The 27,538-nt window shown below is 46.6% G+C and overlaps 1 protein-coding gene across 4 annotated transcripts in view; it reads right to left on the bottom strand.

Annotated features, from left to right (window-relative positions):
* The window catches only part of PRDM2 (PR/SET domain 2), a 282,691-nt gene that overhangs the window by 107,679 nt on the left and 147,474 nt on the right, over nucleotides 1–27,538 (bottom strand). For 3 of the 4 annotated variants that reach the window (XM_063943520.1, XM_063943519.1, XM_063943521.1), the window contains one exon: nucleotides 22,397–22,549. In XM_063943520.1, the coding sequence (XP_063799590.1) occupies nucleotides 22,397–22,549 (153 nt within the window). Of the gene's footprint in view, nucleotides 1–22,396; nucleotides 22,550–25,991; nucleotides 26,081–27,538 lie in introns of those variants that run through there. The other variant, XM_063943522.1, reaches the window with a different exon arrangement.

Genomic DNA, 27,538 nt, shown 5'->3' with positions numbered 1-27,538 from the left:
CTCCTCCTGGAGCCTAACCCTAACCTCCCACTTGTGCCTAACCCCAACCCCAGTACTTAAGGGCCCGATTTCAGTCCAATTCGGGCATTCGGCCCGATATATCAGCTGAAATCGGGCATTTTAGAGGTGTTCTCGAACCGATCCGATCTGATGCGCGTTCCTGTGAGCATCGGATCGGATCCTCCAGATTAAAATGTGCTGCACATTCAATCTGGTCCGACCTGGGGGCATGGCTTGGGATCGCCAACACATATCGTATGCAAATGGGCAGTATCCGATGTATCTTGGTCGATCCTGCCCCTCGGGAGGCTGCTCCAACATGAGATCGTTCTAATGTATGGGGCCCTTTACCTCTGGGATGTGCCAGGATTTTGACTGCATCTCAATACAAGTACTAAGGAAACCAAGGAAGGACTAAAATATACACAGATCCGCAGTGATTTAACGTATTTCCGGTATGCAGCATAACCTATATTTGACTTGATCCAGCCATTTCCAGAGTATACTGTATATACTCGAGTATATACAGTACACTGCAACACAATGGAGGCAAATCAGTCCCCACAATAAAAAGCAAGAGATCTGCCAGTTCTTAGATAGCAGGGCCAATAGTAACATCTTGCGGGCACTCAGATGTGAATCACAGTTCTTTAAGTTCTAGTCCCAGTCTCTGTAATAGCAGCTCAGTGGCAGGAACTGTATGCTAATGGTGCAAAGATGGTTAGTCGTCCAGACAAAACGTAGTGCTAATAGTATGAGTAAATAAATGTTCCTCGGTGCACAGAAAAACACCGCTACGCGAGGACAAATGGCTGCCACCAACCACAACAGATAATGTAGTGACAGCGAAATGTAAACATGCTGCACCGAAGGATTAACGAAGCATTACAGATAAATCAACCACACCATAGTCATATCTTAAGGCAAATTTTATTGACAGCGACCCTAGGAATTACAAAATTAATGTTATTTAAAATGAAAGAATGCGTTCCCAGCCTGTGGGATCTGTACCCTTTAAAGGCGCTTTCAGCCTGCTAAACTTTACTCAAAGCTGCTGTATCAGAAAGAAAAGACACCCCCAAGGGGGGGCTTCACCCGCAAAAAAGGGGATAGTTAAAGAAAAATCAGAAGTATAACAGCCATTGTTAAGTCACTTAAAAGGTCTATTTATGAAAAATAAATGACATACAGTATAGATTTTTCAGTTGTAAGCATGTGCTTCTGTCAGCCAGGTAATTCTGCTAGTAGAAATGTCTGTTATCTTGATAACTATACGTGTTAGTAAGAACTATACAAACATCATTCAATAGGAGAGAAGTCAAGATTTTCTGTAAGCGAGACCAGCCCACAGGTTAGCTTTCAGAGGAGGCCACAAACGTCTAGCTCTAAAGGTACAAGACTTAAAATCAGCATCAGACTTCCCTTGCGTAGTGAGGCCATTAACAATGTTCCCAGTGCCAGGCGATTTAATGTGATGCTTGCCGTTATTCTGGATTCTTTATTCAGGCAGCACATGGGAGAGACGGGACAATGGGTGTCATTCCGAGTTGATCGCACGTAGTAACTTTTTGCTGCTCGTGCGATCAATTAGACACAGCCTATGGGGAAGTGTATTTTAGCATAGAAGGGCTGCGATCGCTTGTGCAGCCATGCTATGCTAAAAAAGTTTTGTGCAGAACAAGACTAGCCCTGCAGTTACTTACCCTGTGCGATGGATCCAGCGATGAAGGTCCCGGAATTGACGTCAGACAACCGCCCTCCAAATGCCTGGACACGCCTGCGTTTGGATTTCCACGCCCCCGGAAAACGGTGAGTATCCGCTCAGGAATGCCTCCCCGCTGTCAATCTTGAGATTGCGCTAGCGATCACTTTCTTCATTATTCTGGTCGTTGCCCGGCGACGTCCGTCGCTGGGCAACAACGCGCGTGCGCCGCGCATGCGCAGTTCTGACCCGTTCGCACCGCAGCGATGAACCGCAGCGTGCGAATGGGTCAGAACGACCCCCAATGTGCACACAGCATTGTGGGAGAGCGAAGGCGAAGTGCACGCAGCACAGGGATAGAGAGGACTTGTACACAGCAGTGTCATAGGGGAATAGAGTGCAGAGGACGTGTGCGCAGCACAGGGGAAGAGACAGAGAGGACATGTATGAAGCATAGGTGAAGAAAGCAGAGAGGACGTGTGCGCAGCACAGGGAATGAGAGCACACAGGACCTGTATGCAGCACAGAGGCGGAGAGGACATGTATGCAGCACAGAGGAAGAGAGGACAGAGAATATGTATGCAGCACAGGGGAAAAGAGCAGAGAGGACATGTATGCAGCACAGGGGAAAAGAGCAGATAGGACATGTATGCAGCATAGGGGAAGAGAGCAGAGAGTACATGTATGCAGCACAAGGGAAAAGAGCAGAGAGTACATGTATGCAGCACAAGGGAAAAGAGCAGAGAGTACATGTATGCAGCATAGGGGAAGAGAGCAGAGAGTACATGTATGCAGCACAAGGGAAAAGAGCAGAGAGTACATGTATGCAGCACAAGGGAAAAGAGCAGAGAGTACATGTATGCAGCACAGGGGAAAAGAGCAGAGAGTACATGTATGCAGCACAAGGGAAAAGAGCAGAGAGGACATGTATGCAGCACAAGGGAAAATAGCAGAGAGTACATGTATGCAGCACAGGGGAAAAGAGCAGAGATTACATGTATGCAGCACAGAGGAAAAGAGCAGAGAGTACATGTATGCAGCACAGGGGAAAAGAGCAGAGAGTACATGTATGTAGCACAGGGGAAAAGAGCAGAGAGTACATGTATGCAGCACAAGGGAAAAGAGCAGAGAGTACATGTATGCAGCACAGGGGAAAAGAGCAGAGAGTACATGTATGCAGCACAGGGGAAAAGAGCAGAGAGTACATGTATGCAGCACAGGGGAAAAGAGCAGAGAGTACATGTATGCAGCACAGGGGAAAAGAGCAGAGAGTACATGTATGCAGCACAGGGGAAAAGAGCAGAGAGTACATGTATGCAGCACAAGGGAAAAGAGCAGAGAGTACATGTATGCAGCACAAGGGAAAAGAGCAGAGAGTACATGTATGCAGCACAGGGGAAAAGAGCAGAGTACATGTATGTAGCACAGGGGAAAAGAGCAGAGAGTACATGTATGCAGCACAGGGGAAAAGAGCAGAGAGTACATGTATGCAGCACAGAGGAAAAGAGCAGAGAGTACATGTATGCAGCACAGAGGAAAAGAGCAGAGTACATGTATGCAGCACAGGGGAAAAGAGCAGAGAGTACATGTATGCAGCACAGGGGAAAAGAGCAGAGAGTACATGTATGCAGCACAGGGGAAAAGAGCAGAGAGTACATGTATGTAGCACAGGGGAAAAGAGCAGAGAGTACATGTATGCAGCACAGGGGAAAAGAGCAGAGAGTACATGTATGCAGCACAGGGGAAAAGAGCAGAGAGGACATGTATGCAGCACAGGGGAAAAGAGCAGAGAGGACATGTATGCAGCACAGGGGAAAAGAGCAGAGAGGACATGTATGCAGCACAAGGGAAAAGAGCAGATAGTACATGTATGCAGCACAGGGTAAAAGAGCAGAGAGTACATGTATGCAGCACAAGGGAAAAGAGCAGAGAGTACATGTATGCAGCACAGGGGAAAAGAGCAGAGAGTACATGTATGCAGCACAGGGGAAAAAAACAGAGTACATGTATGCAGCACAGGGGAAAAGAGCAGAGAGTACATGTATGCAGCACAGAGGAAAAGAGCAGAGTACATGTATGCAGCACAGGGGAAAAGAGCAGAGAGTACATGTATGCAGCACAGGGGAAAAGAGCAGAGAGTACATGTATGCAGCACAGGGGAAAAGAGCAGAGAGTACATGTATGCAGCACAGGGGAAAAGAGCAGAGTACATGTATGTAGCACAGGGGAAAAGAGCAGAGAGTACATGTATGCAGCACAGGGGAAAAGAGCAGAGAGTACATGTATGCAGCACAGAGGAAAAGAGCAGAGTACATGTATGCAGCACAGGGGAAAAGAGCAGAGAGTACATGTATGCAGCACAGGGGAAAAGAGCAGAGAGTACATGTATGCAGCACAGGGGAAAAGAGCAGAGAGTACATGTATGTAGCACAGGGGAAAAGAGCAGAGAGTACATGTATGCAGCACAGGGGAAAAGAGCAGAGAGTACATGTATGCAGCACAGGGGAAAAGAGCAGAGAGGACATGTATGCAGCACAGGGGAAAAGAGCAGAGAGGACATGTATGCAGCACAGGGGAAAAGAGCAGAGAGGACATGTATGCAGCACAAGGGAAAAGAGCAGATAGTACATGTATGCAGCACAGGGTAAAAGAGCAGATAGTACATGTATGCAGCACAAGGGAAAAGAGCAGAGAGTACATGTATGCAGCACAGGGGAAAAGAGCAGAGAGTACATGTATGCAGCACAGGGGAAAAAAACAGAGTACATGTATGCAGCACAGGGGAAAAGAGCAGAGAGTACATGTATGCAGCACAGAGGAAAAGAGCAGAGTACATGTATGCAGCACAGGGGAAAAGAGCAGAGAGTACATGTATGCAGCACAGGGGAAAAGAGCAGAGAGTACATGTATGCAGCACAGGGGAAAAGAGCAGAGAGTACATGTATGTAGCACAGGGGAAAAGAGCAGAGAGTACATGTATGCAGCACAGGGGAAAAGAGCAGAGAGTACATGTATGCAGCACAGAGGAAAAGAGCAGAGTACATGTATGCAGCACAGGGGAAAAGAGCAGAGAGTACATGTATGCAGCACAGGGGAAAAGAGCAGAGAGTACATGTATGCAGCACAGGGGAAAAGAGCAGAGAGTACATGTATGTAGCACAGGGGAAAAGAGCAGAGAGTACATGTATGCAGCACAGGGGAAAAGAGCAGAGAGTACATGTATGCAGCACAGGGGAAAAGAGCAGAGAGGACATGTATGCAGCACAGGGGAAAAGAGCAGAGAGGACATGTATGCAGCACAAGGGAAAAGAGCAGATAGTACATGTATGCAGCACAGGGTAAAAGAGCAGAGAGTACATGTATGCAGCACAAGGGAAAAGAGCAGAGAGTACATGTATGCAGCACAGGGGAAAAGAGCAGAGAGTACATGTATGCAGCACAGGGGAAAAAAACAGAGTACATGTATGCAGCACAGGGGAAAAGAGCAGAGAGTACATGTATGCAGCACAGAGGAAAAGAGCAGAGTACATGTATGCAGCACAGGGGAAAAGAGCAGAGAGTACATGTATGCAGCACAGGGGAAAAGAGCAGAGAGTACATGTATGCAGCACAGGGGAAAAGAGCAGAGAGTACATGTATGTAGCACAGGGGAAAAGAGCAGAGAGTACATGTATGCAGCACAGGGGAAAAGAGCAGAGAGTACATGTATGCAGCACAGGGGAAAAGAGCAGAGAGTACATGTATGCAGCACAGGGGAAAAGAGCAGAGAGGACATGTATGCAGCACAGGGGAAAAGAGCAGAGAGGACATGTATGCAGCACAGGGTAAAAGAGCAGAGAGTACATGTATGCAGCACAAGGGAAAAGAGCAGAGAGTACATGTATGCAGCACAAGGGAAAAGAGCAGAGAGTACATGTATGCAGCACAGGGGAAAAGAGCAGAGAGTACATGTATGCAGCACAGGGGAAAAAAACAGAGTACATGTATGCAGCACAGGGGAAGAGAGCACATAGCACATTATTATTATTATTATCATCATCATCCTTTATTTATATGGCGCCACAAGGGATCCGCAGCGCCCATTACACAGTACATAATCAAATGAGCAAACAAGAAAATAGCACTTACAGTACAAGACAATATAGGACATTTATAGAAAACCCGGGGTTAGGTGCCATCAAAGGGAGTATGGAGTATAAGATAGTGTAAGTAAGAAAAGGAAAGGCACATGAGGAAAGAAGTTCCTGCTCTTGTGAGCTTACAATCTAAAAGGTGAGCGGCTAACAGACCGGGGTGACACAGAAGGGGTAGACAGTGAGCATAGACAAGAGGGTTAGGAGGAGAGTTGACTGGAATTGGTGAAGAAGTGGGTCTTGAGAGCCCGTTTGAAGTTTTGTAGAGAGGTGGACAGTCAGATGGGGCGAGGTAGAGCATTCCAGAGATAGGGAGCAGCACATGCAAATAGACGTTATGGTAATTTCTCCTAAGTCCACAGGATAACAATGGGATATGATGAAGCGACAGCGGATTTGCACTGATCGGTGAAAGCTTTCAGGCCTCCCAGCATACAACGGGCCCGTCCATATATCCCTGCATCCTTGCTCAGGCAAATCAGTTATATTCCAAAGCTCAAGACAGGAGCATCATAGAGAGCCCTAATCAGGTGATAAGAAGCACACATGCACACCCTTCCGTACAAGAAGGAAGAGGTTAGTGAGTAAAAGGATCCTCAAATCAGGTGCATCAGGGTGGGATCCCTGTGGATCCTATGGACTTAGGAGAAATACCGTTATCAACTGTAAGTTCTTAGCATAACGTATATTTCTCCGGCAGGGTCCACAGGTTATCCACTGGATAACAATGGGATTTCCCAAAGCAATTTAGTGGTGGGGACGCTCCTGATTGGACAGTAGAATCCTTCGCGCGAATTCAGCGTCATGAGAGGCAAAGGTATCCAAGGCATAATGTCTAATAAATGTGTTAATGGAAGACCATGTGGCTGCCTTACATATCTGTTCAGCTGAAGCACCCTGTTGTGCTGTCCATGATGGACCTTCCTTACGAGTAGAGTGAGCAGAGACATTAACCGGAAAAGGGAGATCAGCCTGAGAATATGCTTCTGAAATAGTCATCCGAAGCCATCTTGCCAGTGTCTGCTTATCAGCAGGCCATACTCTCTCTTGTGAAATCCGTAGAGAATGAAGAGAGAATCAGTCTTTCTGATGACACTGGTACGATCCACGTAGATCCTTAATGCACGGACCACATCCCACGATGCATCTTGCGCAGAAAGGCCCGGTACCTGGAAAGCCGGGACTACAATTTCCTCATTAAGGTGGAATTTAGACACCACCTTCGGAAGATACCCAGATCTAGTTCCGAGAACTGCTTTATCTGGATAAAAAAAAATCAGAAATGGAGAACGACATGATAATGCCCCTAAATCGGATACTCTTTGAGCTGACGTCATAGCCAGTAGAAAGAGAACTTTAGTTGTCAACCATTTAAGATCCACTTTATTAAGTGGTTCAAACAGGGCAACTTGTAGGGCTTTCAGGACTAGACTTAGGTCCCAAGGCACTTTAGGAGGAACAAAAGGGAGGCTGAATGCACAGCATTCCCTGGAAAAAAGTACGCACATCCTGTAAATTGGCAATTTTCTCTTGGAACCATACAGTCAATGCCGACACTTGCACTCTCAAGGAAGCCACCTTCAAACCTTTATCCATTCCTGCCTGAAGGAATGCTAAGACCCTGGAAACTCTGAAAGCCTTAGGGTCCATTTTCCGTTCACTGCACCAATGAATATAGGTTTGCCATATTCGGTGATAAATGCGAGCTGAGGAAGGTTTCCTTGCTCTGAGCATAGGCCCTCATTCCGAGTTGATCGGTCGGTATTTTTCATCGCATCGCAATGAAAATCCGCTTAGTACGCATGCGCAATATTCGCACTGCGACTGCGCCAAGTAATTTAACAATGAAGATAGTATTTTTACTCACGGCTTTTTCATCGCTCCGGCGATCGTAATGTGATTGACAGGAAATGGGTGTTACTGGGCGGAAACACGGCGTTTTATGGGCGTGTGGATGAAAACGCTACCGTTTCCGGAAAAAACGCAGGAGTGGCTGGAGAAACGGAGGAGTGTCTGGGCGAACGCTGGGTGTGTTTGTGACGTCAAACCAGGAACGACAAGCACTGAACTGATCGCACAGGCAGAGTAAGTCTGAAGCTACTCTGAAACTGCTAAGTAGTTTGTAATCGCAATATTGCGAATACATCGGTCGCAATTTTTAGAAGGTAAGATACACTCCCAGTAGGCGTAGGCTTAGCGTGTGTAACTCTGCTAAATTCGCCTTGCGACCGATCAACTCGGAATGAGGGCCATAGTTTTAATTATCTGCTGTGAGAATCCTGTTGACTTCAGGATAGAGGTTTCAAGAGCCACACCGTCAAAGACAGTTGATCCAGATGTCTGTGATAACAAGGACCCTGCATCAGTAGATCTGGACGTTGAGGGAACAGAAGTGGAACATCCATCGACATCCTCTGCAGATCTGTGTACCAATGTCTTCTGGACCATCCGGAGCTATTAGTATCACAGTACCTTTTCTTTGCTTTATCTTTCTCACCACCCTGGGCAATAGGGTGATTGGAGGAAACACATAAGCCAGATGAAAATCCCATCTAACCAACAGGGCATCCACAAAGATCGCTCTGGGATCCTTTGTTCTTGACCCATATGCGAGCACTTTGTTGTTCAGCCGGGACATCATGAGATCTCTCTCTGGCAACCCCCACTTGCCTACTAGAGTCTGAAAGACCTCCGGGTGTAATGCCCATTCGCTTTCCTGAATGGAGTGTCGACTGAGAAAGTCCGCTTCCCAGTTTAGGACTCCCGGAACGAACACTGCGGAAAAGGCTGGATGATAAAGTTCTGCCCATTTTAGTATGTGACTTACCTCCTTCATCGCTTTTTGGCTGCGAGTTCCTCCCTCATGGTTGAAGTACGCTACTGCCATCGCATTGTCCGAGTGGATCTGGACTGGTTTTCCCCGAAGAATGTCCTTTGCCTGAATCAGTGCCATGTATATGGCCCGAAGTTCCAATATGTTTATTGGCAGGCAACTTTCTTCCCTGGTCCATTGCCCCTGAAAACACAACCTTCCTGACACTGCTCCCCAGCCCTGAAGACTGGCATCTGTCGTCAGAATTTCCCAATCGGATATCCAAAGGGGTCTCCCCTTGTCCAGATGGGATGTCTGTAGCCACCAGGCTAATGACCTTCTTACTTATCGTAAGAGACATGGGGGTAAATTTACTAAGCTCCCGATTTTGACCGAGATGCCGTTTTTTCATCAAAGTGTCATCTCGGTAATTTACTAAGCAATAATCACGGCAGTGATGAGGGCATTCGTAATATTTTGAAGTCCAAGAAAAAAATCACGAATGAATACACCATCGGTCAAAACGCGGCTGTTTAAGTATGAATCTCGGTCATTTACTAAGAAGTGCACAGCAAAAAAACAAACAAACACTGCCGTGAAAAATTACAACTCGTAAAAAAGTGCTAAAAAAAAAACAGACCTACTTTTTTTTTCCGTGATTGGATAGGCATGCAGGGATCCATGAGATCCGTGCATGTATATCAGTGGGAAGGGGTGGGAAAGTTGTTATTTTATTAAAAAAAATTGCGTGGGGTCCCCCCTCCTAAGCATAACCAGCCTCGGGCTCTTTGAGCCGATCCTGGTTGCAGAAATATGGGGAAAAAATTGACAGGGGTTCCCCCATATTTAAGCAACCAGCATCGGGCTCTGCGCCTGGTCCTGGTTCCAAAAATACGGGGGACAAAAAGAGTAGGGGTCCCCCGTATTTTTAAAACCAGCACCGGGCTCCACTAGCTGGACAGATAATGCCACAGCCGGGGGTCACTTTTATATAGTGCCCTGCGGCCGTGGCATCAAAAATCCAACTAGTCACTCCTGGCCGGGGTACCCTGGGGGAGTGGGGACCCCTTCAATCAAGGGGTCCCCCCCCCCCAGCCACCCAAGGGCCAGGGGTGAAGCCCGAGGCTGTCCCCCCCCATCCAATGGGCTGCGGATGGGGAGGCTGATAGCCTTTGTTGTAAAAGAAAAGATATTGTTTTTAGTAGCAGTACTACAAGTCCCAGCAAGCCTCCCCCGCATGCTGGTACTTGGAGAACCACAAGTACCAGCATGCGGCGGAAAAACGGGCCCGCTGGTACCTGTAGTACTACTACTAAAAAAATACCCAAAAAAACACAAGACACACACACCGTGAAAGTATAATTTTATTACATACATACACACATACATACATACATACTTACCTTATGTTCCCACGCAGGTCGGTCCTCTTCTCCAGTAGAATCCAAGGGGTACCTGTTGAAGAAATTATACTCACGAGATCCAGGGGCCCAGGGTCCTCTGAGAAATCCTTTGTAATCCACGTACTTGAAAAAAAAAAAAAAAACGCTTACCCGAGCCACGCACTAAAAGGGGACCCATGTTTGCACATGGATCCCCTTTTCCCGACTGCCAGAAAACCCACTCTGACTGATGTCTAAGTGGGTTTCCTCAGCCAATCAGGGAGCGCCACGTTGTAGCACTGTCCTGATCGGCTGTGTGCTCCTGTCCTAACTGACAGGCGGCACACGGCAGTGTTACAATGTAGCGCCTATGCGCTCCATTGTAACCAATGGTGGGAACTTTCTGCCCTGCGGTTGACCTAAAGTGACGTCACCGCTGAGCAGAAAGTTCCCAGCATTGGTTACAATGTAGCGCATAGGCGCTACATTGTAACACTGCCGTGTGCCGCCTGTCAGTTAGGACAGGAGCACACAGCCGATCAGGAGAGTGCTACAACGTGGCGCTCCCTGATTGGCTGAGGAAACCCACTTAGACATCAGTCAGAGTGGGTTTTCTGGCAGTCGGGAAAAGGGGATCCATGTGCAAACATGGGTCCCCTTTTAGTGCGTGGCTCGGGTAAGCGTTTTTTTTTTTTTTTTCAAGTACGTGGATTACAAAGGATTTCTCAGAGGACCCTGGGCCCCTGGATCTCGTGAGTATAATTTCTTCAACAGGTACCCCTTGGATTCTACTGGAGAAGAGGACCGACCTGCGTGGGAACATAAGGTAAGTATGTATGTATGTATGTGTGTATGTATGTAATAAAATTATACTTTCACGGTGTGTGTGTCTTGTGTTTTTTTGGGTATTTTTTTAGTAGTAGTACTACAGGTACCAGCGGGCCCGTTTTTCCGCCGCATGCTGGTACTTGTGGTTCTCCAAGTACCAGCATGCGGGGGAGGCTTGCTGGGACTTGTAGTACTGCTACTAAAAACAATATCTTTTCATTATCACAAAAGGCTATCAGCCTCCCCATCCGCAGCCCATTGGATGGGGGGGGACAGCCTCGGGCTTCACCCCTGGCCCTTGGGTGGCTGGGGGGGGGGACCCCTTGATTGAAGGGGTCCCCACTCCCCCAGGGTACCCCGGCCAGGGGTGACTAGTTGGATTTTTGATGCCACGGCCGCAGGGCACTATATCAAAGTGACCCCCGGCTGTGGCATTATCTGTCCAGCTAGTGGAGCCCGGTGCTGGTTTTAAAAATACGGGGGACCCCTACTCTTTTTGTCCCCCGTATTTTTGGAACCAGGACCAGGCGCAGAGCCCGATGCTGGTTGCTTAAATATGGGGGAACCCCTGTCATTTTCCCCCCCATATTTTTGCAACCAGGATCGGCTCAAAGAGCCCGAGGCTGGTTATGCTTAGGAGGGGGGACCCCACGCATTTTTTTTTTGATTTTACATTGTTTAATTAAAAAAAAAAAAAAAAAAAATGAACCCCAGCACGGATCACACAGATCCGGCCGAGATTGATTGTAAAAAAAGTCGGCAGTGTTTTGCTAATCACTGCCGTAAAAAAATAAAAAAAAACACGAATGACATCGACATCGGAAGAAAAGAAAAACCCGAATACGACAGCTTAGTAAATCCATCGTAACAAATTCAAAAAGTTGCAGTTTTACACTTTCGATGTCATTCGTGATTGAACTTTGACCTTTTTTCGGAAATTACGAATGTTAGTAAATGTACCCCATGGTCTGTGTTTTTATCGTCTGATGCAACCCATTCGATCTGGCAAGAATCAGATGCTGCAGAGGCTTTGATTGGAACTGTGCATACATACATCACCATGTCAAACGTTGATACCATCAAACCCATCACCCGCATTGCTGCGTGAATGAATACCTTTTGACTGTGTAACAAGTCCAGAATCCTTGATTGGGCCTTGGATATCTTGTTCAGAGGTAAACTTACTCTTTGAAGACCTGAATCCAGTACAGTCCCCAAGTGAGTCATCCGTTGTGACGGAACCAGAGACGATTTTGCCCAGTTTATGAGCCACCCGTGGTTCTGCAGACACGTTATTGTCTGTCGCAGATGACATAAGAGCAACTCCTGCGATGTGCCAGTATTAAAAGATTGTTGAGGGATGGAAAAACTCTTATCCCCTGCTGGCAGAGATAAGCTACCATTACCACCATAATCTCGGTAAATACTCTGGGATCTGTGGCTAAGCCAAAAGGTAGGGCCTGGAACTGAAAATGCTGTTGGAGGATAGTGAACATGAGAACACTGATGGGACAGTGCTATAGGAACATGTAGGTAAGCATCCTGTATATCCAGAGATACCATATAATCCCCTGGTTCCATGACCAAAATGATGGAACGTAACGTCTCCATGTGAAACCGAGGTACCCAAATGTATTTGTTCAGTATTTTGAGATTGAGAATGGGCCGAAAAGACCCATTTGGCTTCTGAACTAAAAACAGGTAGGAGTAAAAACCCTGTCCCCGTTGTGCAGGAGGAACTGGAATGACTACTCCTGAGTGAAGCAATTTCTGAACTGCCTCTAACAAAGCCCTGGCCTTCGTCTCTACCCGAGACGGGCTGGTACAAAAAAACCTTCGAGGATGGTGCTTCTTGAGGCAAAAGCATAACCTGGAGATACTGTTTCCTGCACCTAGGCATCTATTGTAGACTGCTACCAGATCTGTGCAAACTGAAGAAGTCGGCCCCCCACCCTGGGGTCCCCCAGGTGGAGGCCCGCACCATCAGGCTGATGGTTTATAATCTGTCTTCCCAACCGGTCCTCTGGTAGCCCAATGCTTTTTAGTCTTACCAGACGTCTTGCTTTTCCTTGTGACCGAAAGGGCCGAAAAGCCGGAACTTTAGGTTTGAAATTGTATGTGGAAGGGAACTTGATCTTCTTGGAGTCTGCTTCTGACTCTAGAATATCTGTCAATTCTTTACCAAAAAGAATATCTCCAGAAAAAGGTAACGGTTCCAAAACCTTCTTAGAGTCTGAATCAGCTTTCCACGTACGTAGCCAAACTGTTTTGTAAGCAGCTACTGTTGAAGCTGATGCCCTGGAGGCAATTGTACCCATATCCAATGCTGCTGCTTCCAGGAACATTGCAGCCTGTTTTATATGAGCTAAATGGGATTTTTGCTCTCTAGAAGCTATAGCAAAATCCCCCTCCAATGCATCAGCCCAGGCAGCCACTGCCTTTGCCATCCAAGCTGAAGCCATGGCTGGCCTTATGACTGCCCATACACAGGGAAAAAATGTTTTTTAGAAAACCATCCACTCTCCTATCCATGACATTATTTATTGATGTTGAAGGCAAAGGTAAATGTAGATTTTCGCACTATTCGAATTACATGCGTATCTACTTTAGGGGCCACCTCCCTTTTTAAACAATCCCCAGCTGAAAGAGGATAATTGGAATTCCATTTCTTAGGAATTCTAAACTTCTTATTGGTCATAGCCCAAGCCTCTTCCATAATTTCCGTCAGCTGATCTGACCCTGGAAAATCAGGTTTAACTGTTTTGGGACGTTTAAACACAGGTGCCTTGGTTTTTAACACAGGCTCTGCTGAATCCTCTAAGGACAGAATGGCTTTCATTGCTTTTATTAACTCAGGTATATCCACTGAGTTGAGACCTTCCTGCTCCTCTTAATATGCCGAAGTATAATTAATTAATCTTTCATCTTCCGATGAATCCTCATCTGAATCATGTGTAGTCTGTGAAGGTGAAAATTTACTTAACACCGGTTTATCAGCTTGTTTCTTTTTGCTGCTGGAAGTGATACACCATAGGTGGGGAGCTGCATGTAAGGGTTAATAGTGTAACCTATCCCTGGTACAGGAATGGAGGAATTATCCATTCAGCTATACTGGATAAAGTCTGTGTCAACATAGCCCAAGGTGGATCCATCTGTACCTGAATCTGCCATGTATTTTTCATTAACCACTGATGAAAGCTAAAACAATTTGCACACAAACCATCCTGAACCAGATTCTGAGAGGAGAACACATTTTTGCAAGACAAACATGATATGAATGTTGGAGTTGCTGAGAGTGTACCTTCCTCACCTTTGCCGCTCTTAGACATAAGTAATCAACACTTACACAGTGTACTACACAATTTGTGACTGTAATCACTTTAAAAAAATTTTTTAAAGTGATATACAATCCGACCCTACCCATGCACCAGCATTGAGGATCGGAATAAACAAACGGACAGAAATGTAGTAAAAAGTCAGCAATCACACTAGCAGTCAGTCACGTTATACATTAGTATATTAAGAAATATGAGCACATCAACTACAGCTACATAAGTATGTAGGAGAACATATTACTGCATCATGTTTTAAACAGATCTAACGTATTCAGACGCAAATGCGAAAGAAACAACAATAAATGTATACAGACTCATATGCAATAGGCACTTATCTAAGTATTCATACTCAAAAGGTAGAAAGAGACTTAGTGCTGAATAACCCATACTCAGTCGAGTGGGATACAGGGAGACTCACCTCGCTTCCAGGACCGATCAACACGTTAGCGAACGCTGAGTGGATATAGACGCTACTAGTGTACACTGCCGCTCCATGAACCTATAGTGAACACAGACGCTCAGTGAACAAGGATGTACCAGTCACACAGCCGCCTATGCTGCGACTGGGTCCCCTACGTATACAGCATCTGAGACGGAAGCGGGAAACAGTTCATGGCGGGAGACTCGGAGGAAACTGGTCATGAACCGGGGGAGGGGCGACCAGGAGGGCGTCAGACTCCCCACTGCTGACATCAACCCTAGGGATCGCAGCTTCATACTAACCCTGGAGCCTCTGATCCCTAAGGCCTAGCGCTGGTGCACCCGAGGTGGCAGCTGCATCAGCGACTGTTTGGTGGTCTCCTTCCCAAAACAGTGCGGCTGTGTCCGTATTTCCCTTCTAAGCTGAATCGATGCCTTACCTTCTCCCAGTGCTCCAGCCACAGCCTGGTAACGTCTGCTGGACCTGCTAGTATATCCGACACAGACATCCGCTGAAACAGCACTGTACTCATGGGTAAGCGTTGTCGCAACGTGGCGGAGAGTTGTTGGAGCGATTCTTTCTAAGGTACGTATAAGACGCTGTTTAGAAAGATCACTCAATAAATAGTAAGACTATAAAAATAAAAGAAGAAAGCTTAGGGCTGCTAAGAACCAGCAGCCCTCTGACCATGGTCCAGCTCCTGCCGCACCAAACAAATAAACTGACTTGCCTGAGCAAGGAGGCGGGGATATATGGACGGGCCCGTTGGATGCTAGGCGGCCAGAAAAGCTTTGACTGATTGGTGCAAATCCGCTGTCGCTTCATCATATCCCATTGTTATCCTGTGGATAACCTGTGGACCCTGCAGGAGAAAATCTTGTAGGTAGGAGTGGGAGGAGGTAATCAGTTGGCAGGAAAGATGGCGTGCATTAGCAGAGCGAAGAGGACGGGAGGGAATGTAAAGTCAGAGATGTAAGAGGGAGAAGAGTGGGTAAGGGCTTTGTAGGTGAGTGTGAGAAGCTTGAATTGGATTCTGAATGGGAAGGGTAGCCAGCGAAGGTCCTGCAAGAGAGGGGATGTGGATGTAGTACGTTTGGTGAGGAAAATGAGACGGGCAGCAGCATTGAGGATAGATTGAAATGGGGAGAGGCATTTTTGAGGGAGGCCAGATAGGAGATTGCAGTAGTCCAATCTGGAGATGACCAGTGAGTGGATGAGGGTTTTAGTAGCATCCTGGGTGAGAAAAGTTCTAATCCTGGAGATGTTTTTGAGATGGAAATGGCAGGTTTTTGAGAGGTACTAAATGTGTGATTTGAAGGAGAGGGAGGAGTCAAGGATTACTCCAAGACATCGCACTTGTGGGCTAGAGGAGATAGTTGTGCCATCAATGGATAATTAAATTATGGGAGGTGAGGTTATGCGGTAGGTAGGGAAGATGATCAGCTCAGTTTTAGACATATTAAGTTTAAGAAAGCGCTGGGACATCCAGGAGGAGATAGCAGAGAGACAGTTGGAGATAGGAGTGAGGAGAGCAGGGGATAGGTCAGGGGAGGAAAGGTAGATTTGAGTATCGTCAGCGTAGACATGATATTTTAAGTCAAAAGAGCTAATGAGCTCACCTAATGAGGATGAGTAGAGAGAGAAGAGGAGAGGCCCAAGAACAGAACCTTGGGGGACACCTACTGGTAGAGGAAGAGGGAGGGAGGTGGAGTCATGAGAGGAGACAGAGAAGGAACGGTCAGAAAGGTAGGATGACAGCCAGGAGAGAGCAGTATCATGCAAACCAAGGGAGTAAAGGATTTGCAAGAGGAGAGGGTGGTCTACAGTGACAAAAGCAGCAGAGAGGTCAAGGAGAATAAGCAGAGAGTAGTGGCCCCTGGATTTAGCAGCAAGGAGGTCATTGCAGACTTTCGTGAGGGCAGTTTCAGTGGAGTGCTGAGGATGGAAACCAGACTGGAAAGGGTCAAGCAGTGAGTGGGAAGAAAGAAAGAAAGACAGTGAGGCGGTTGTAGACAATACGCTCAAGGAGTCTGGAGGCAAAAGGGAGAAGAGAGACGGGTCAGTAGTTGGAGAGATTGGTTGGATCAAGGGCAGGTTTTTTTAAGAATAGGGGAGAAGTGTGTATGCTTGAAGGCAGAAGGGACAGTGCCTGATGAGAGAGAGAGATTGAGTAGATGGGCAAGATGGGAACAGGCAGAAGAGAGGAAGCGGAGAAGGCAGGAAGGAATAGGGTCAAGTGGGGAGGTGGAAGGGGGTGAGGACCGGATGAGGACCATTACTTCCTCTGCAGATACAGGGAAGAAAGATGTCAGAGTTGGTGGGAGGGAAGGAGAGGGGGGGGGGGTTGAGAAATGGAGGAGGGGGGTTGGCTCAGGTTCTAGTGGGATGTTGTGTCCTAACGAATGGAGTAAATTTTGGATGTGAAGTAGGTGGCAAAGTCAAGAGCAGAAAGTGAAGAGGGGAGTTGAGGCGGGGGTGGGCAGAGGAGCGAGTTGACAGTGGCAAAGAGGCGCCTGGGGTTTGAGGATTGGGAGGAGATGAGGTATTTGAAGTAAGATTGTTTAGAGAGGGAAAGGGCAGCAAAGTAGGATGAGAGCATATATTTGCAGTGGAGAAAGTCGGCCTTATTGCGTGATTTCCTCCACTGTCGCTCAGCGGAACGTGAGCATTTTTGCAGATATATGGTGCATTTGGTGTGCCAAGGTTGAGGTGTCGATCTGCAAGGGTGAATAGTGGTTGGTGGGGCGACAGAGTCAAGAGCAGAGGTAAGGGATGCATTGTAAAGGGAAGTAGCTTGTTCAGGGCAGGAAAGAGAGAGAATAGGAGAGAGCAGTGAGTCAAACAGGGAAGATAGGGAAGTGGTGTCAATAGCCTCAATGTTACTCATGTATGCAGCACAGGAGAAGAGAGCAGAGAGAACACGTATGCAGCAGAGAGGAAGAGTGCAGAGAGGACATGTATGCAGCACAGGGGAAGAGAGCACATAGAACATGTATGCAGCACAGGGAAAGAGCAGAGAGAACACGTATGCAGCAGAGAAGAAGTGAGCAGAGAGTACATGTACAGTATGCAGCACAGGGGAAGAGAGCACAGAGAAAATGTATGCAGCAGAGGGGAAGAGAGCGGAGAGGACATGTATGCAGCACAGGGAAGAGAACACAAAGAACATGTACGCAGCACAGGGGAAGAGAGCACATAGAACATGTATACAGCACAGGGGAAGAGAGCATAGAGGACATGTATGCAGCACAGGGGAAGAGAGCGGAGAGGACATGTATGCAGCACAGGGGAAGAGAGCGGAGAGGACATGTATGCAGCACAGGGAAGAGAACACAAAGAACATGTACGCAGCACAGGGGAAGAGAGCACATAGAACATGTATGCAGCACAGGGGAAGAGAGCATAGAGGACATGTATGCAGCACAGGGGAAGAGAGCATAGAGGACATGTATGCAGCACAGGGGAAGAGAGCGGAGAGGACATGTATGCAGCACAGGGAAGAGAACACATAGAACATGTATGCAGCACAAAGGAAGAGAGCAGAGAGAACACGTATGCAGCAGAGAGGTAGAGAGTAAAGAGGACATGTGAGCAGCACAGGGGAAGAGAGCAGAGGACGTGTAAGCAGCACTGGGGAGAGAGCAGAGAGGATGTGCACGCCACATGGGAAGAGAGCAGGCAGGAAGGTCATGCAGAATGAGCAAAGAATACAGAGGGTTTGTGAACACAGAAAAGGGGGAGAATTCAAAGCAGATGTGCATGCAGCATGTGGAGAGAGCAGACAGGAGATACACGTAGCATTAGGAGAGAGCAGACAGAAGGTGCACGCAGCATGGGGAGAGATTAGAGGGGAAGTGAATGGAGGGGGATGGGGAGAGCAGAGAGGATTGTGTACACAGCATAGGAAGAAAGCAGAGGTTACATCCACACCACATGGGGAGAGAGCCGAGAATAACTGTGTGCTGCATGGGGGAGGATGTGTACACAGCATGGGGAGAGCAGAAGGGATGTGAATGCAGGAGAGGGATAGAGAACAGAGGGGATGTGTACACTGCATGGGGAGACAGCAGAGGGGATGTGAATGCAGCAATGGGAGAGAGCAGAAAAGAGGTGGGGAGGAAGTACCCACAGCATGGTGAGAGAGGAATGAGCATGCAGCATGGGTAGAGAGCAGAGAAGATGTGAACACAGCATGGGGAGAGAGCAGCAGGGAGAATGTACAGTACACACATCACTGGAAAGCAGAGAAGAGGTGTGTGCTGAACAGGGATGGATGTGCACGCAGCATGGGGAGAGAACATGAACGCAGCATGAGGAAAGAACGTGCGCGCAGCATGGGGAGGGAGCAGATGGAACACGCACGCAGCATGAGGAAAGAACATGCATGCAGCAAGGGGAGGGAGCAGATGGAATGTGCATGCAGCATGGGGAGAGAGCAGATGGAACGTGCACGCAGCATGGAGAGAGAGCAGATGGAACGTGCACGCAGCATGGGGAGAGAGCAGATGGAACCGTGCACGCAGCATGGAGAGAGAGCAGATGGAACGTGCACGCAGCATGGGGAGAGAGCAGAGGGAACGTGCACGCAGCATGGGGAGAGAGCAGAGGGAACGTGCACGCAGCATGGGGAGAGAGCAGAGGGAACGTGCACGCAGCATGGGGAGAGAGCAGAGGGAACGTGCACGCAGCATGGGGAGAGAGCAGAGGGAACGTGCACGCAGCATGGGGAGAGAGCAGAGGGAACGTGCACGCAGCATGGGGAGAGAGCAGAGGGAACGTGCACGCAGCATGGGGAGAGAGCAGAGGGAACGTACACGCAGCATGGGGAGAGAGCAGAGGGAACGTGCACGCAGCATGGGGAGAGAGCAAAGGGAACGTGCACGCAGCATGGGGAGAGAGCAGAGGGAACGTGCACGCAGCATGGGGAGAGAGCAGAGGGAACGTGCACGCAGCATGGGGAGAGAACCTGCACGCAGCATGGGGAGAGAACCTGCACGCAGCATGGGGAGAGAACCTGCACGCAGCATGGGGAGAGAATCTGCATGCAGCATGGGGAGAGAACCTGCACGCAGCATGGGGAGAGAACCTGCTCGCAGCATGGGGAGAGAACCTGCTCGCAGCACCGGAACGTGAACGCAGCATGGGGAGAGAACATGAACGCAGCATGAGGAAAGAACGTGCACGCAGCATGGGGAGGGAGCAGATGGAACACGCACGCAGCATGAGGAAAGAACATGCATGCAGCAAGGGGAGGGAGCAGATGGAATGTGCATGCAGCATGGGGAGGGAGCAGAGGGAACGTGAATGCAGAACAGTGAAAAGGAGCAGAGAGGATGTGTATGCTGCATGGGGAGATAGCAGAGGGGATGGGCCGAGAATACTTGTGTGCTGCATGGGGGAGGATGTGTATGCAGCATGGGGAGAGAGCAGAGAGGAGGTGTGTGCTGCATATGGAAGGAAATGCATGCAGCATGGGGAGAGAGCAGAGTGAATGTGCATGGGAAGAGAGACGAGAATACTTGTGTGCTGATGTGTATGCAGTATGGGCTGAGAGCAGAGAAGAACCGTGTGCTGCATGGGGGAGGACTTGTATGAAGCACAGAGTAAGAGCAGAGAGGATGTGTACACTGAATGGTGGGGACATATACACAGCACATTGGAGAGCTGGGAGGATGTGTGTACACAAATGTGCACTGTAAACAGTGATTGTTTTCCAACCAAAGCATGAGATGAGTTTAAATACTTACTGTATAATGAACATACAGTACTACATGGAGACTGGCTCCACAAAGGAACGTCAGCGCTGACCACAGCAGAGAGTGGACCCACCACTCGCCAATCATGTCAAAGCTTTGATACATTAACAGAAAGAGATTTCTAAGTCCTCTGTTGTGTAATGCAGACCTCTGCAGGAGAGCCCTTTGATGCGCAGGAGGTGGATAATGCAATGGTGTGCGGCAAACTACTTTTTAACAGGACAAATGTGAAAACAGAAATGGCCTACGATTAATATGCCAGTTCCTGCATAAGTTACTGCGTGCAGCTCCTGTGGCAGATCATGCATATGGGGGGGTCATTCAGAGTTGATCGCTAGCTGCATTTGTCCGCAGCGCAGCACTCAGGCTAAAAAACGGCAGTTCTGCGCATGTGTATGCGGCGCATTGCGCACGCACGACGTACGGGCACAACGAACGAAGCAGTTTTGCACAGGGTCTAGCGATGCATTTCAATCGCACTGGTGGCCGCAGAGTGATTGACATGAAGTGGGCGTTTCTGGGTGGCAACTGACCGTTTTCAGCGAGTGTGCGGAAAAATGCAGGCGTGCCAGGGAAAACGCAGGTGTGGCTGGGCGAACGCTGGGCGAGTTTGTGACGTCAAATCCGGAACTGAATAGTTTGAAGATCGCAAGCGCTTAGTAGGTTTTGAGCTACTCTGAAACTACACAAAAAATCTTTGTAGCCGCTCTGCGATCCTTTCATTCGCACTTCTGCTAAGATAAAATACACTCCCAGAGGGCGGCGGCATAGCGTTTGCACGGCTGCTAAAAACTGCTAGCGTGCGATCTACTCGGAATGACCCCCATGGTGCTTTGAACCTGGACTAGAAGCATTCTCTGGAGGTCACTATCTGTCACATCATACAAACTAGACAACAAATCATTAATTACAAGGGCTGCAATGCTAAATGTTATGTGATGTACAACGTAAACGAGGAAATAGGAAATCAATAAGGTGATATTCTTAGCTCTCTGCATATCATTAAAACCATAAATAGATGTAAACTTTTCTAAGAACAACTAAGTTTAAAGAATCATTGTTTCCAAATATAACACAAGTTTACACTCTATGTTTGTAGCTACATCTTTCAGGATTCTTTTTATCGATCACTGCTGCTAATTGAAAAACAAAAAAATGTATACAGTATGACAAGGTTAAAAGTATTACTGTAACAAAGTGCAGACCTTAGTAGTAATGACTTGTAGGAAACTTAGGTGCCGAATTCAATTAGCCACGGAACCGCTGCCGTTCACTGTGATTGCCATTTTCACGGCTTTCTTCCAGCAAAAGTGGGCTTTATGTGATTCGCCGATTAACTGCAAATTCGCGAAAATGGGATGTCCCGCCAAAATTGTATTTTAAATTGTATTTTAAAGTTGGACAATAAGGCCAGTCAAGTACAAAAGAATAGTAGCTCCTCTAGATTCCTCACATTACTAATGTGTGAATCATTGCACAAGTTACGCAGCTGGTTCTACTTACTAGAAAACTTTGTCAAATGAAAGAACATAGTTCCATAGTTAATATGGTTGTGGGAAAAAGAACATAAAAATGGACCATCGAGCGACAGGCAAACATTAGAGAAAGTGCATTTAGAACTTTCACCTCTACACAGAACACGGTGTACATACATAGGGGTTTATTCATGAAGCAGTGAAAAGTGTGGAGAAGTGAGCCAGTGAAGTAGTTGACCATGGCAACCAATCAGCATTTATAATTTGCATACAATACAATTGTACGAAGCAGCTGATTGGTTGCCATGGGCAACTTCTCTACAGGCTCACTTCCCCACACGTTTCACTGCTTCATGAATAGCCTTCCAAAGTTAGCACAGGAACCACTCAATCCTGTGGTCAAAAATTGAAACTTGCTGTAACTAAAGCTACTGGTCCAGATTCCCACCCCAGCCAATGGTCAATGTACATTCCTAGCAAGCAAATGTTATAGACAATATCACGCAACTCCACAGAAACAATAATAATGTATACAAAATGCTCCCAACATACCTTTAATGTTTTATAGTATATAGCCCTGTTGATCTCTAATGGGCAGAGATTCTGTTCCTTTGCAGAACGAGCCCAGTTTACATAACGCAACCAGTTGGCTTTCTGTGGATCTGTTGCATCAACGCACATCCAGCCCAGATTTGGGTAATACACCTAAAACACAATAGTCAACAGTTTAGCAATTACAGTAGGACGTAAATCTGCAGCTGGTTGTCGGACTTTGCAAGATTTCAAGAGCTGGTGATAACATTTAGCATGAATTTAATAATTGTGCAGATGGCAGCATCAATGTGGCACAAGCACACATAATACATATCAAAAAGTAATCCTTAACAATGTTAAAACAAAAACAGCACAAGCAGTGTAACAAAGAAAAATGTATTGCACATGTATGACACATTGTTCTTTTCTAGTACATGGGACAGTAGAGTGACCCTAATTTTGTCTGGCAGCAATCTTTTTACAGATTATACTGACCCCCCCCCCCCCCCCCCTCCTAATATAGTGAGCACTAATCTCCTAACCCAGTGCTTCCCAAACTTACTTGAATCATGACACCCCTAGAGTATCAGAATTCTCTCATGGCACCCCTGAATCAAAAGTAATTTTTGAGAAATTCAGAAAAAATATTCAATTAAGTAAATTGTGTTTATAGGTCATCCTCGGGTTCAGTTATGTGGTGAGAGACAGGATTTGCTTCTGTCTATCCACCTATTTTATCATTGGAAGCCACCAACACTGGATTTGCTTATTACATTGACCATAAATAATTTTAACTGCTCCTAGACCACCAATCCAGGACACCCCTGAAAATACCCCAAGGCACCCAGTTTTTGAACCACTTTCCTACCCTCTTTGTTTCTGCTTGTGACACAGCAGAGTCAGATAAAGACAGATATATACATCGTAATGGCATAAAAGTACCTGTGGGCTCTTCTAGTATGAGCAATTGCTTGGGCAACCACTAAAAGCCATTGGTTTTAATGAACGTGCAACACTTTTTAAGACATTATACTGTATGTCTACAATTTGGTGGCTGTAGTTGAGAACAGGATTTATAAACGAGAAAATCCCTACAGATGAGAAAGTGCAGCACAGGTGGTAAATCGTTTTTTACAGATGTGTCCTTGTATATCCTTGCTGAAGTCACGTTAAACAGCCCTTGATGTTGCGCCATGCTGTGGCAGGGACTCAGTAGCGCCGAGCGTCTTTGTGCGTTTTTCTCAGCAACAATGCTTCTTAGATGCAAATTAATGTATTAGGACGCACAAGCAGATTCTGCTGATTAAAATGATATGCTGCATGTCTATATTGTGTGTGTGACTGCGGCTCTATACGCATCCGAAATGCCATGTTACAGTGTTTTCCAGGAAAACACTGTAGCCTAGCATTTTGTATGCAAGTACAGCCGCAGTCACACACAGAATATAGGCATGCTGCATATCATTTTAATCAGAAGAAGCTGCTTGTGCGTTTTGTCACATTATTTTGAGTCTAAGCGGCATACACACAGGGCGACTCGTGGCTGTGTGTCAAGCGATCTAGGTTAGCACAGATCGCTCAGCATACATCGCTATACCCACAGCGATGTGTGCTGAGCGATCTGTGCTAACCAGTGTTCTTTATGCACATGCTAGGCATCACCATCGCTATGTGGTGCACACACGGAGCGATCCATGCTTAATTTCTAAGCGATCTAGACAAATTGCTTAGAAAATAGGCAAAAATCGCCCCGTGTGTATACCACATAAGACGCATTTTCGTGAAAAAAAAAATGCAAAAAAAAAAAAAAGAGTCACACGGCACTCACTCGTTATGTGTAACGCGACTTGTAGCACACAGAGCAAAAATGTAAGAGGACACATCTGTAAACTGGGATATGGTTATCTATCGGTCAAAAGGGGATTCCACTGTATACCTGAAACTTGAAGTCCATAATGTATACAGGTTATGTGGATGCTTCATTGTCCACTGGTTAGTTGGAACTCTATGCTATAATGGTCTCCAGGGCTTTGCAAAACATCTATACTACTATGTAAGGGGCAGTTATATGCCGAATGGTCATTAGAAGCCATGTTGAACACATGTAGTACCACCCTCTGTACACTGCACCGACAAAACAAGAGTAACCACTGTAAGATTGTCCTGGAGAGAGCTACAGGTCTAGTCTACTTATTATACAGCTTTTGGATGTTTATTTATAAACCCCCAAAACACGCTTATGATCGCATTTATTACTGAAATTTAAAAGGGTAATGATTCTACTAGCAAAACACGACTAGTAAAAGCAATGCCCTTTAAAATAATTGGGCATAAACAAGATCAGAAGTGCCAGGTTTTACAACTAGACACTTAATAAATAAACACCACTTTGTGTTTGTCTGCTTTCATAAAACGCGGAATGATGTTTTTAATTATCATTGTAAATTCTACTTATCCTCTTATTCAAGAAGGACAGATTTAACTATGACAAATAAGGCGGTATATTTAAAGACTATGGGGGAATATTCAATTAGTGCTGTTTTTTCGATCACAATTTTTCGACCACAATTTCTTTAGACATATAAATGGGATGTAGTTATGTTGCCGGAAGTCTTAATCCCGGCGGTCAGGATTTCAACGCCGGAATCCCGACCACTGATAATGCCGTCAGCCGGAATGCCCGCTAACAGGGGCTATTCCACTTGTGGGTGTCCACGACACCCATAGACTGGGAATAGAACCTGTGGTGAGTGCAGAAAGCCATCGAGCCCGCAAGGGGTTTCGTTGCGCTCACCCCCCTGCCGGCATTCTAGCGGCCGGGATCCCGGCGTCGGTATGCTGACCGCCGGGATCCCAACCCTAATAAATAATAAGGCTGGTACCTGGGCCTTCATTTGTCACCTGGAATATCTATCTAGGGCCTTATTCAGAATGTGGTGGTTCCAGATGTGGGGCTGCAGCGCAGTCCAAAATTCAAATGCACTCCAACTGCCACTCCAAACGCTGCCAAACATCACGTCTGAGAATCACCGGCAGTTGGTGTGTCTCTCCTATTTAAATTATGTACTGCACTGCAGCCCCACTGGTTGAAGCAAACCTGATGGTTTGCGTACAACTCAGATGGTGAAAGATCTCCGCATGTTCAGATAGTGCAGAGACATGTGTGTGAGATTGCACGCAGTGCCCCCACAGCCAAAGCATGACTGACCTGCTGCTTCCATTTCCAAAAATGAGGCATGTAGCCTCCATTTTAACACCCATTCTGAGAAGCCTCAGGCTTAATCAGATGGGTGATGCACAACAGATGTTCACGATGGTGATCCCATGCTGCATCCTGGTACGCAACACTTGGGTCTGCAATGCTGGCAGTAGGAGTCTTTTGCCCTCAGATGCCTCCTCTGTGCATAAGCATATATTCCAAAGACGCAGCAATGATGCAAATACCATACAAAGCCCTGAATCACCCCCACAGTGTTGTTTTGGAAATACTCAACAAAAAAATATAATAAATAATTATTTTAAGTTATCTGAGAAAGACTTGTACACAAGCAAGCGATGCAGCCAGGCAATGAGTGAAGGCAGCAATACTGGAGTGTATGGACAGGGATATTACCAGAGGGTAGAGAAAGATAAGGATTCCTCCTTACAGAGCTCTAGTTAGGCCACACCTGGAGTACTGCGTGCAGTTGTGTAGACCACATCTCCAGAGTGGTATTTACAAACTAGAAAAAAAAAAAGAAGAGCAACTAGATGGTGCTTGGTCCAAAAGAAAAAAAAGAAAAGAAAAGAAAAGAAAAAAAAACCCACACCTCATCAAGATTTATCCATACCTTAAATGTACCATTCAACAGCCACAGGAAGGACTGGCTATATAACTTGTGGCTGCACCTACTGTATTAAGGATAGTCAAATATGGTCTACAATTATTCTTGAACAAATAAGTTTACTCAATGTAAAATATAGTGCACAGTTCTTTTATATAAATACAGAAATGGACGTACAAATCAGAAAAACAAATCTGTATTTCGTCAGAGTATACAGACTTGGACAGACAGCTTTACACACAAATTATAACAGTGCAATGCCTGAAATGCAATGGATACAGTGGTGATCATTTACAAAGCTCAGACCATTCACCTGCCATGGACTGTGAACTGCGCAAGGTGTGTATATTTCCGACGCGCTAAATAATGGAGCAAGATGAAAACGGTGGCAGCAGAGGTGGAGAAGTCTGGCACAAGCAGAGAGAAGGTGTTGGGCACTTTGAAGGCATTCCTAACACAGTATGGGTCTGCTTCGCTTTGCAGACCAGTGCATGAATAAGATTTCCTTCTTTGTAAGTAGATTAATGGAAATGGAATAATAGAGGTAGACGTTGCAGTCGCTCAGAGCTGGCGGTCTTCAGGCTTGTCCCATACTTGGGTCTAGTTGCATCATAAAGAGGGTGACACATAATAGAATAAATCCACTGTAAAGAACTTTTGTGCAGGTGGTAAGTGGAGGTCATCATGAACTCGCCACAGAATAATAACAGCATGTATTTTAACATTGTGGCTTTCTTTTCCTTGAATTATACGTTACACGGCTGCATTTTTTAGGATTAAATGGTAGAACTCAGAGGATATAACAAATACACACCAGAGCATTAAAGTCCATGAGAGGAGAATATTTCAGATCAAAAGGCAAAGTATTGACAAAGTGGTTTTACTGCGAAGCATCTGCCAGTATTCAGTAACACTAGGCTGCCAAAGTTCTGCTCCCGGTCACCTGCTGGTCTGACACAACTACAAGCCATTGTCCCTGTGGTCACCACAGCAGGACCCTTAACACAGGTTGTGAATATCACTAATCACTGTTTTGTAACTAATACAATAACCAGAATGCTTTGCTCATTGGAAAAGGCGTTCTAGATTCAAGTCTACAACAGATGGTGTTGCTACTCCTCCCCCTGGGAATGCATCATCTCTGTTCTAGCTTCCATTCCTCCTGAGCAGCACACCCTAACTTGTTCCATGTCCCTACTGCATCACCATCAGTCCCAGCATTGGTCGACATTTTGACCGCATACCTGAGAACGATGCGATCTCATAATTCTATACTTGCCAGGAAGCTGGTTCTCACGCACATTCTCACTATACCTAGCGGTCTATGTACTAAGCC

The sequence above is a fragment of the Pseudophryne corroboree genome, chromosome 10, assembly GCF_028390025.1.
Source record: "Pseudophryne corroboree isolate aPseCor3 chromosome 10, aPseCor3.hap2, whole genome shotgun sequence".
Lineage (NCBI taxonomy): Eukaryota > Metazoa > Chordata > Amphibia > Anura > Myobatrachidae > Pseudophryne > Pseudophryne corroboree.
This window is presented reverse-complemented; position numbering and strand designations above follow the sequence as displayed.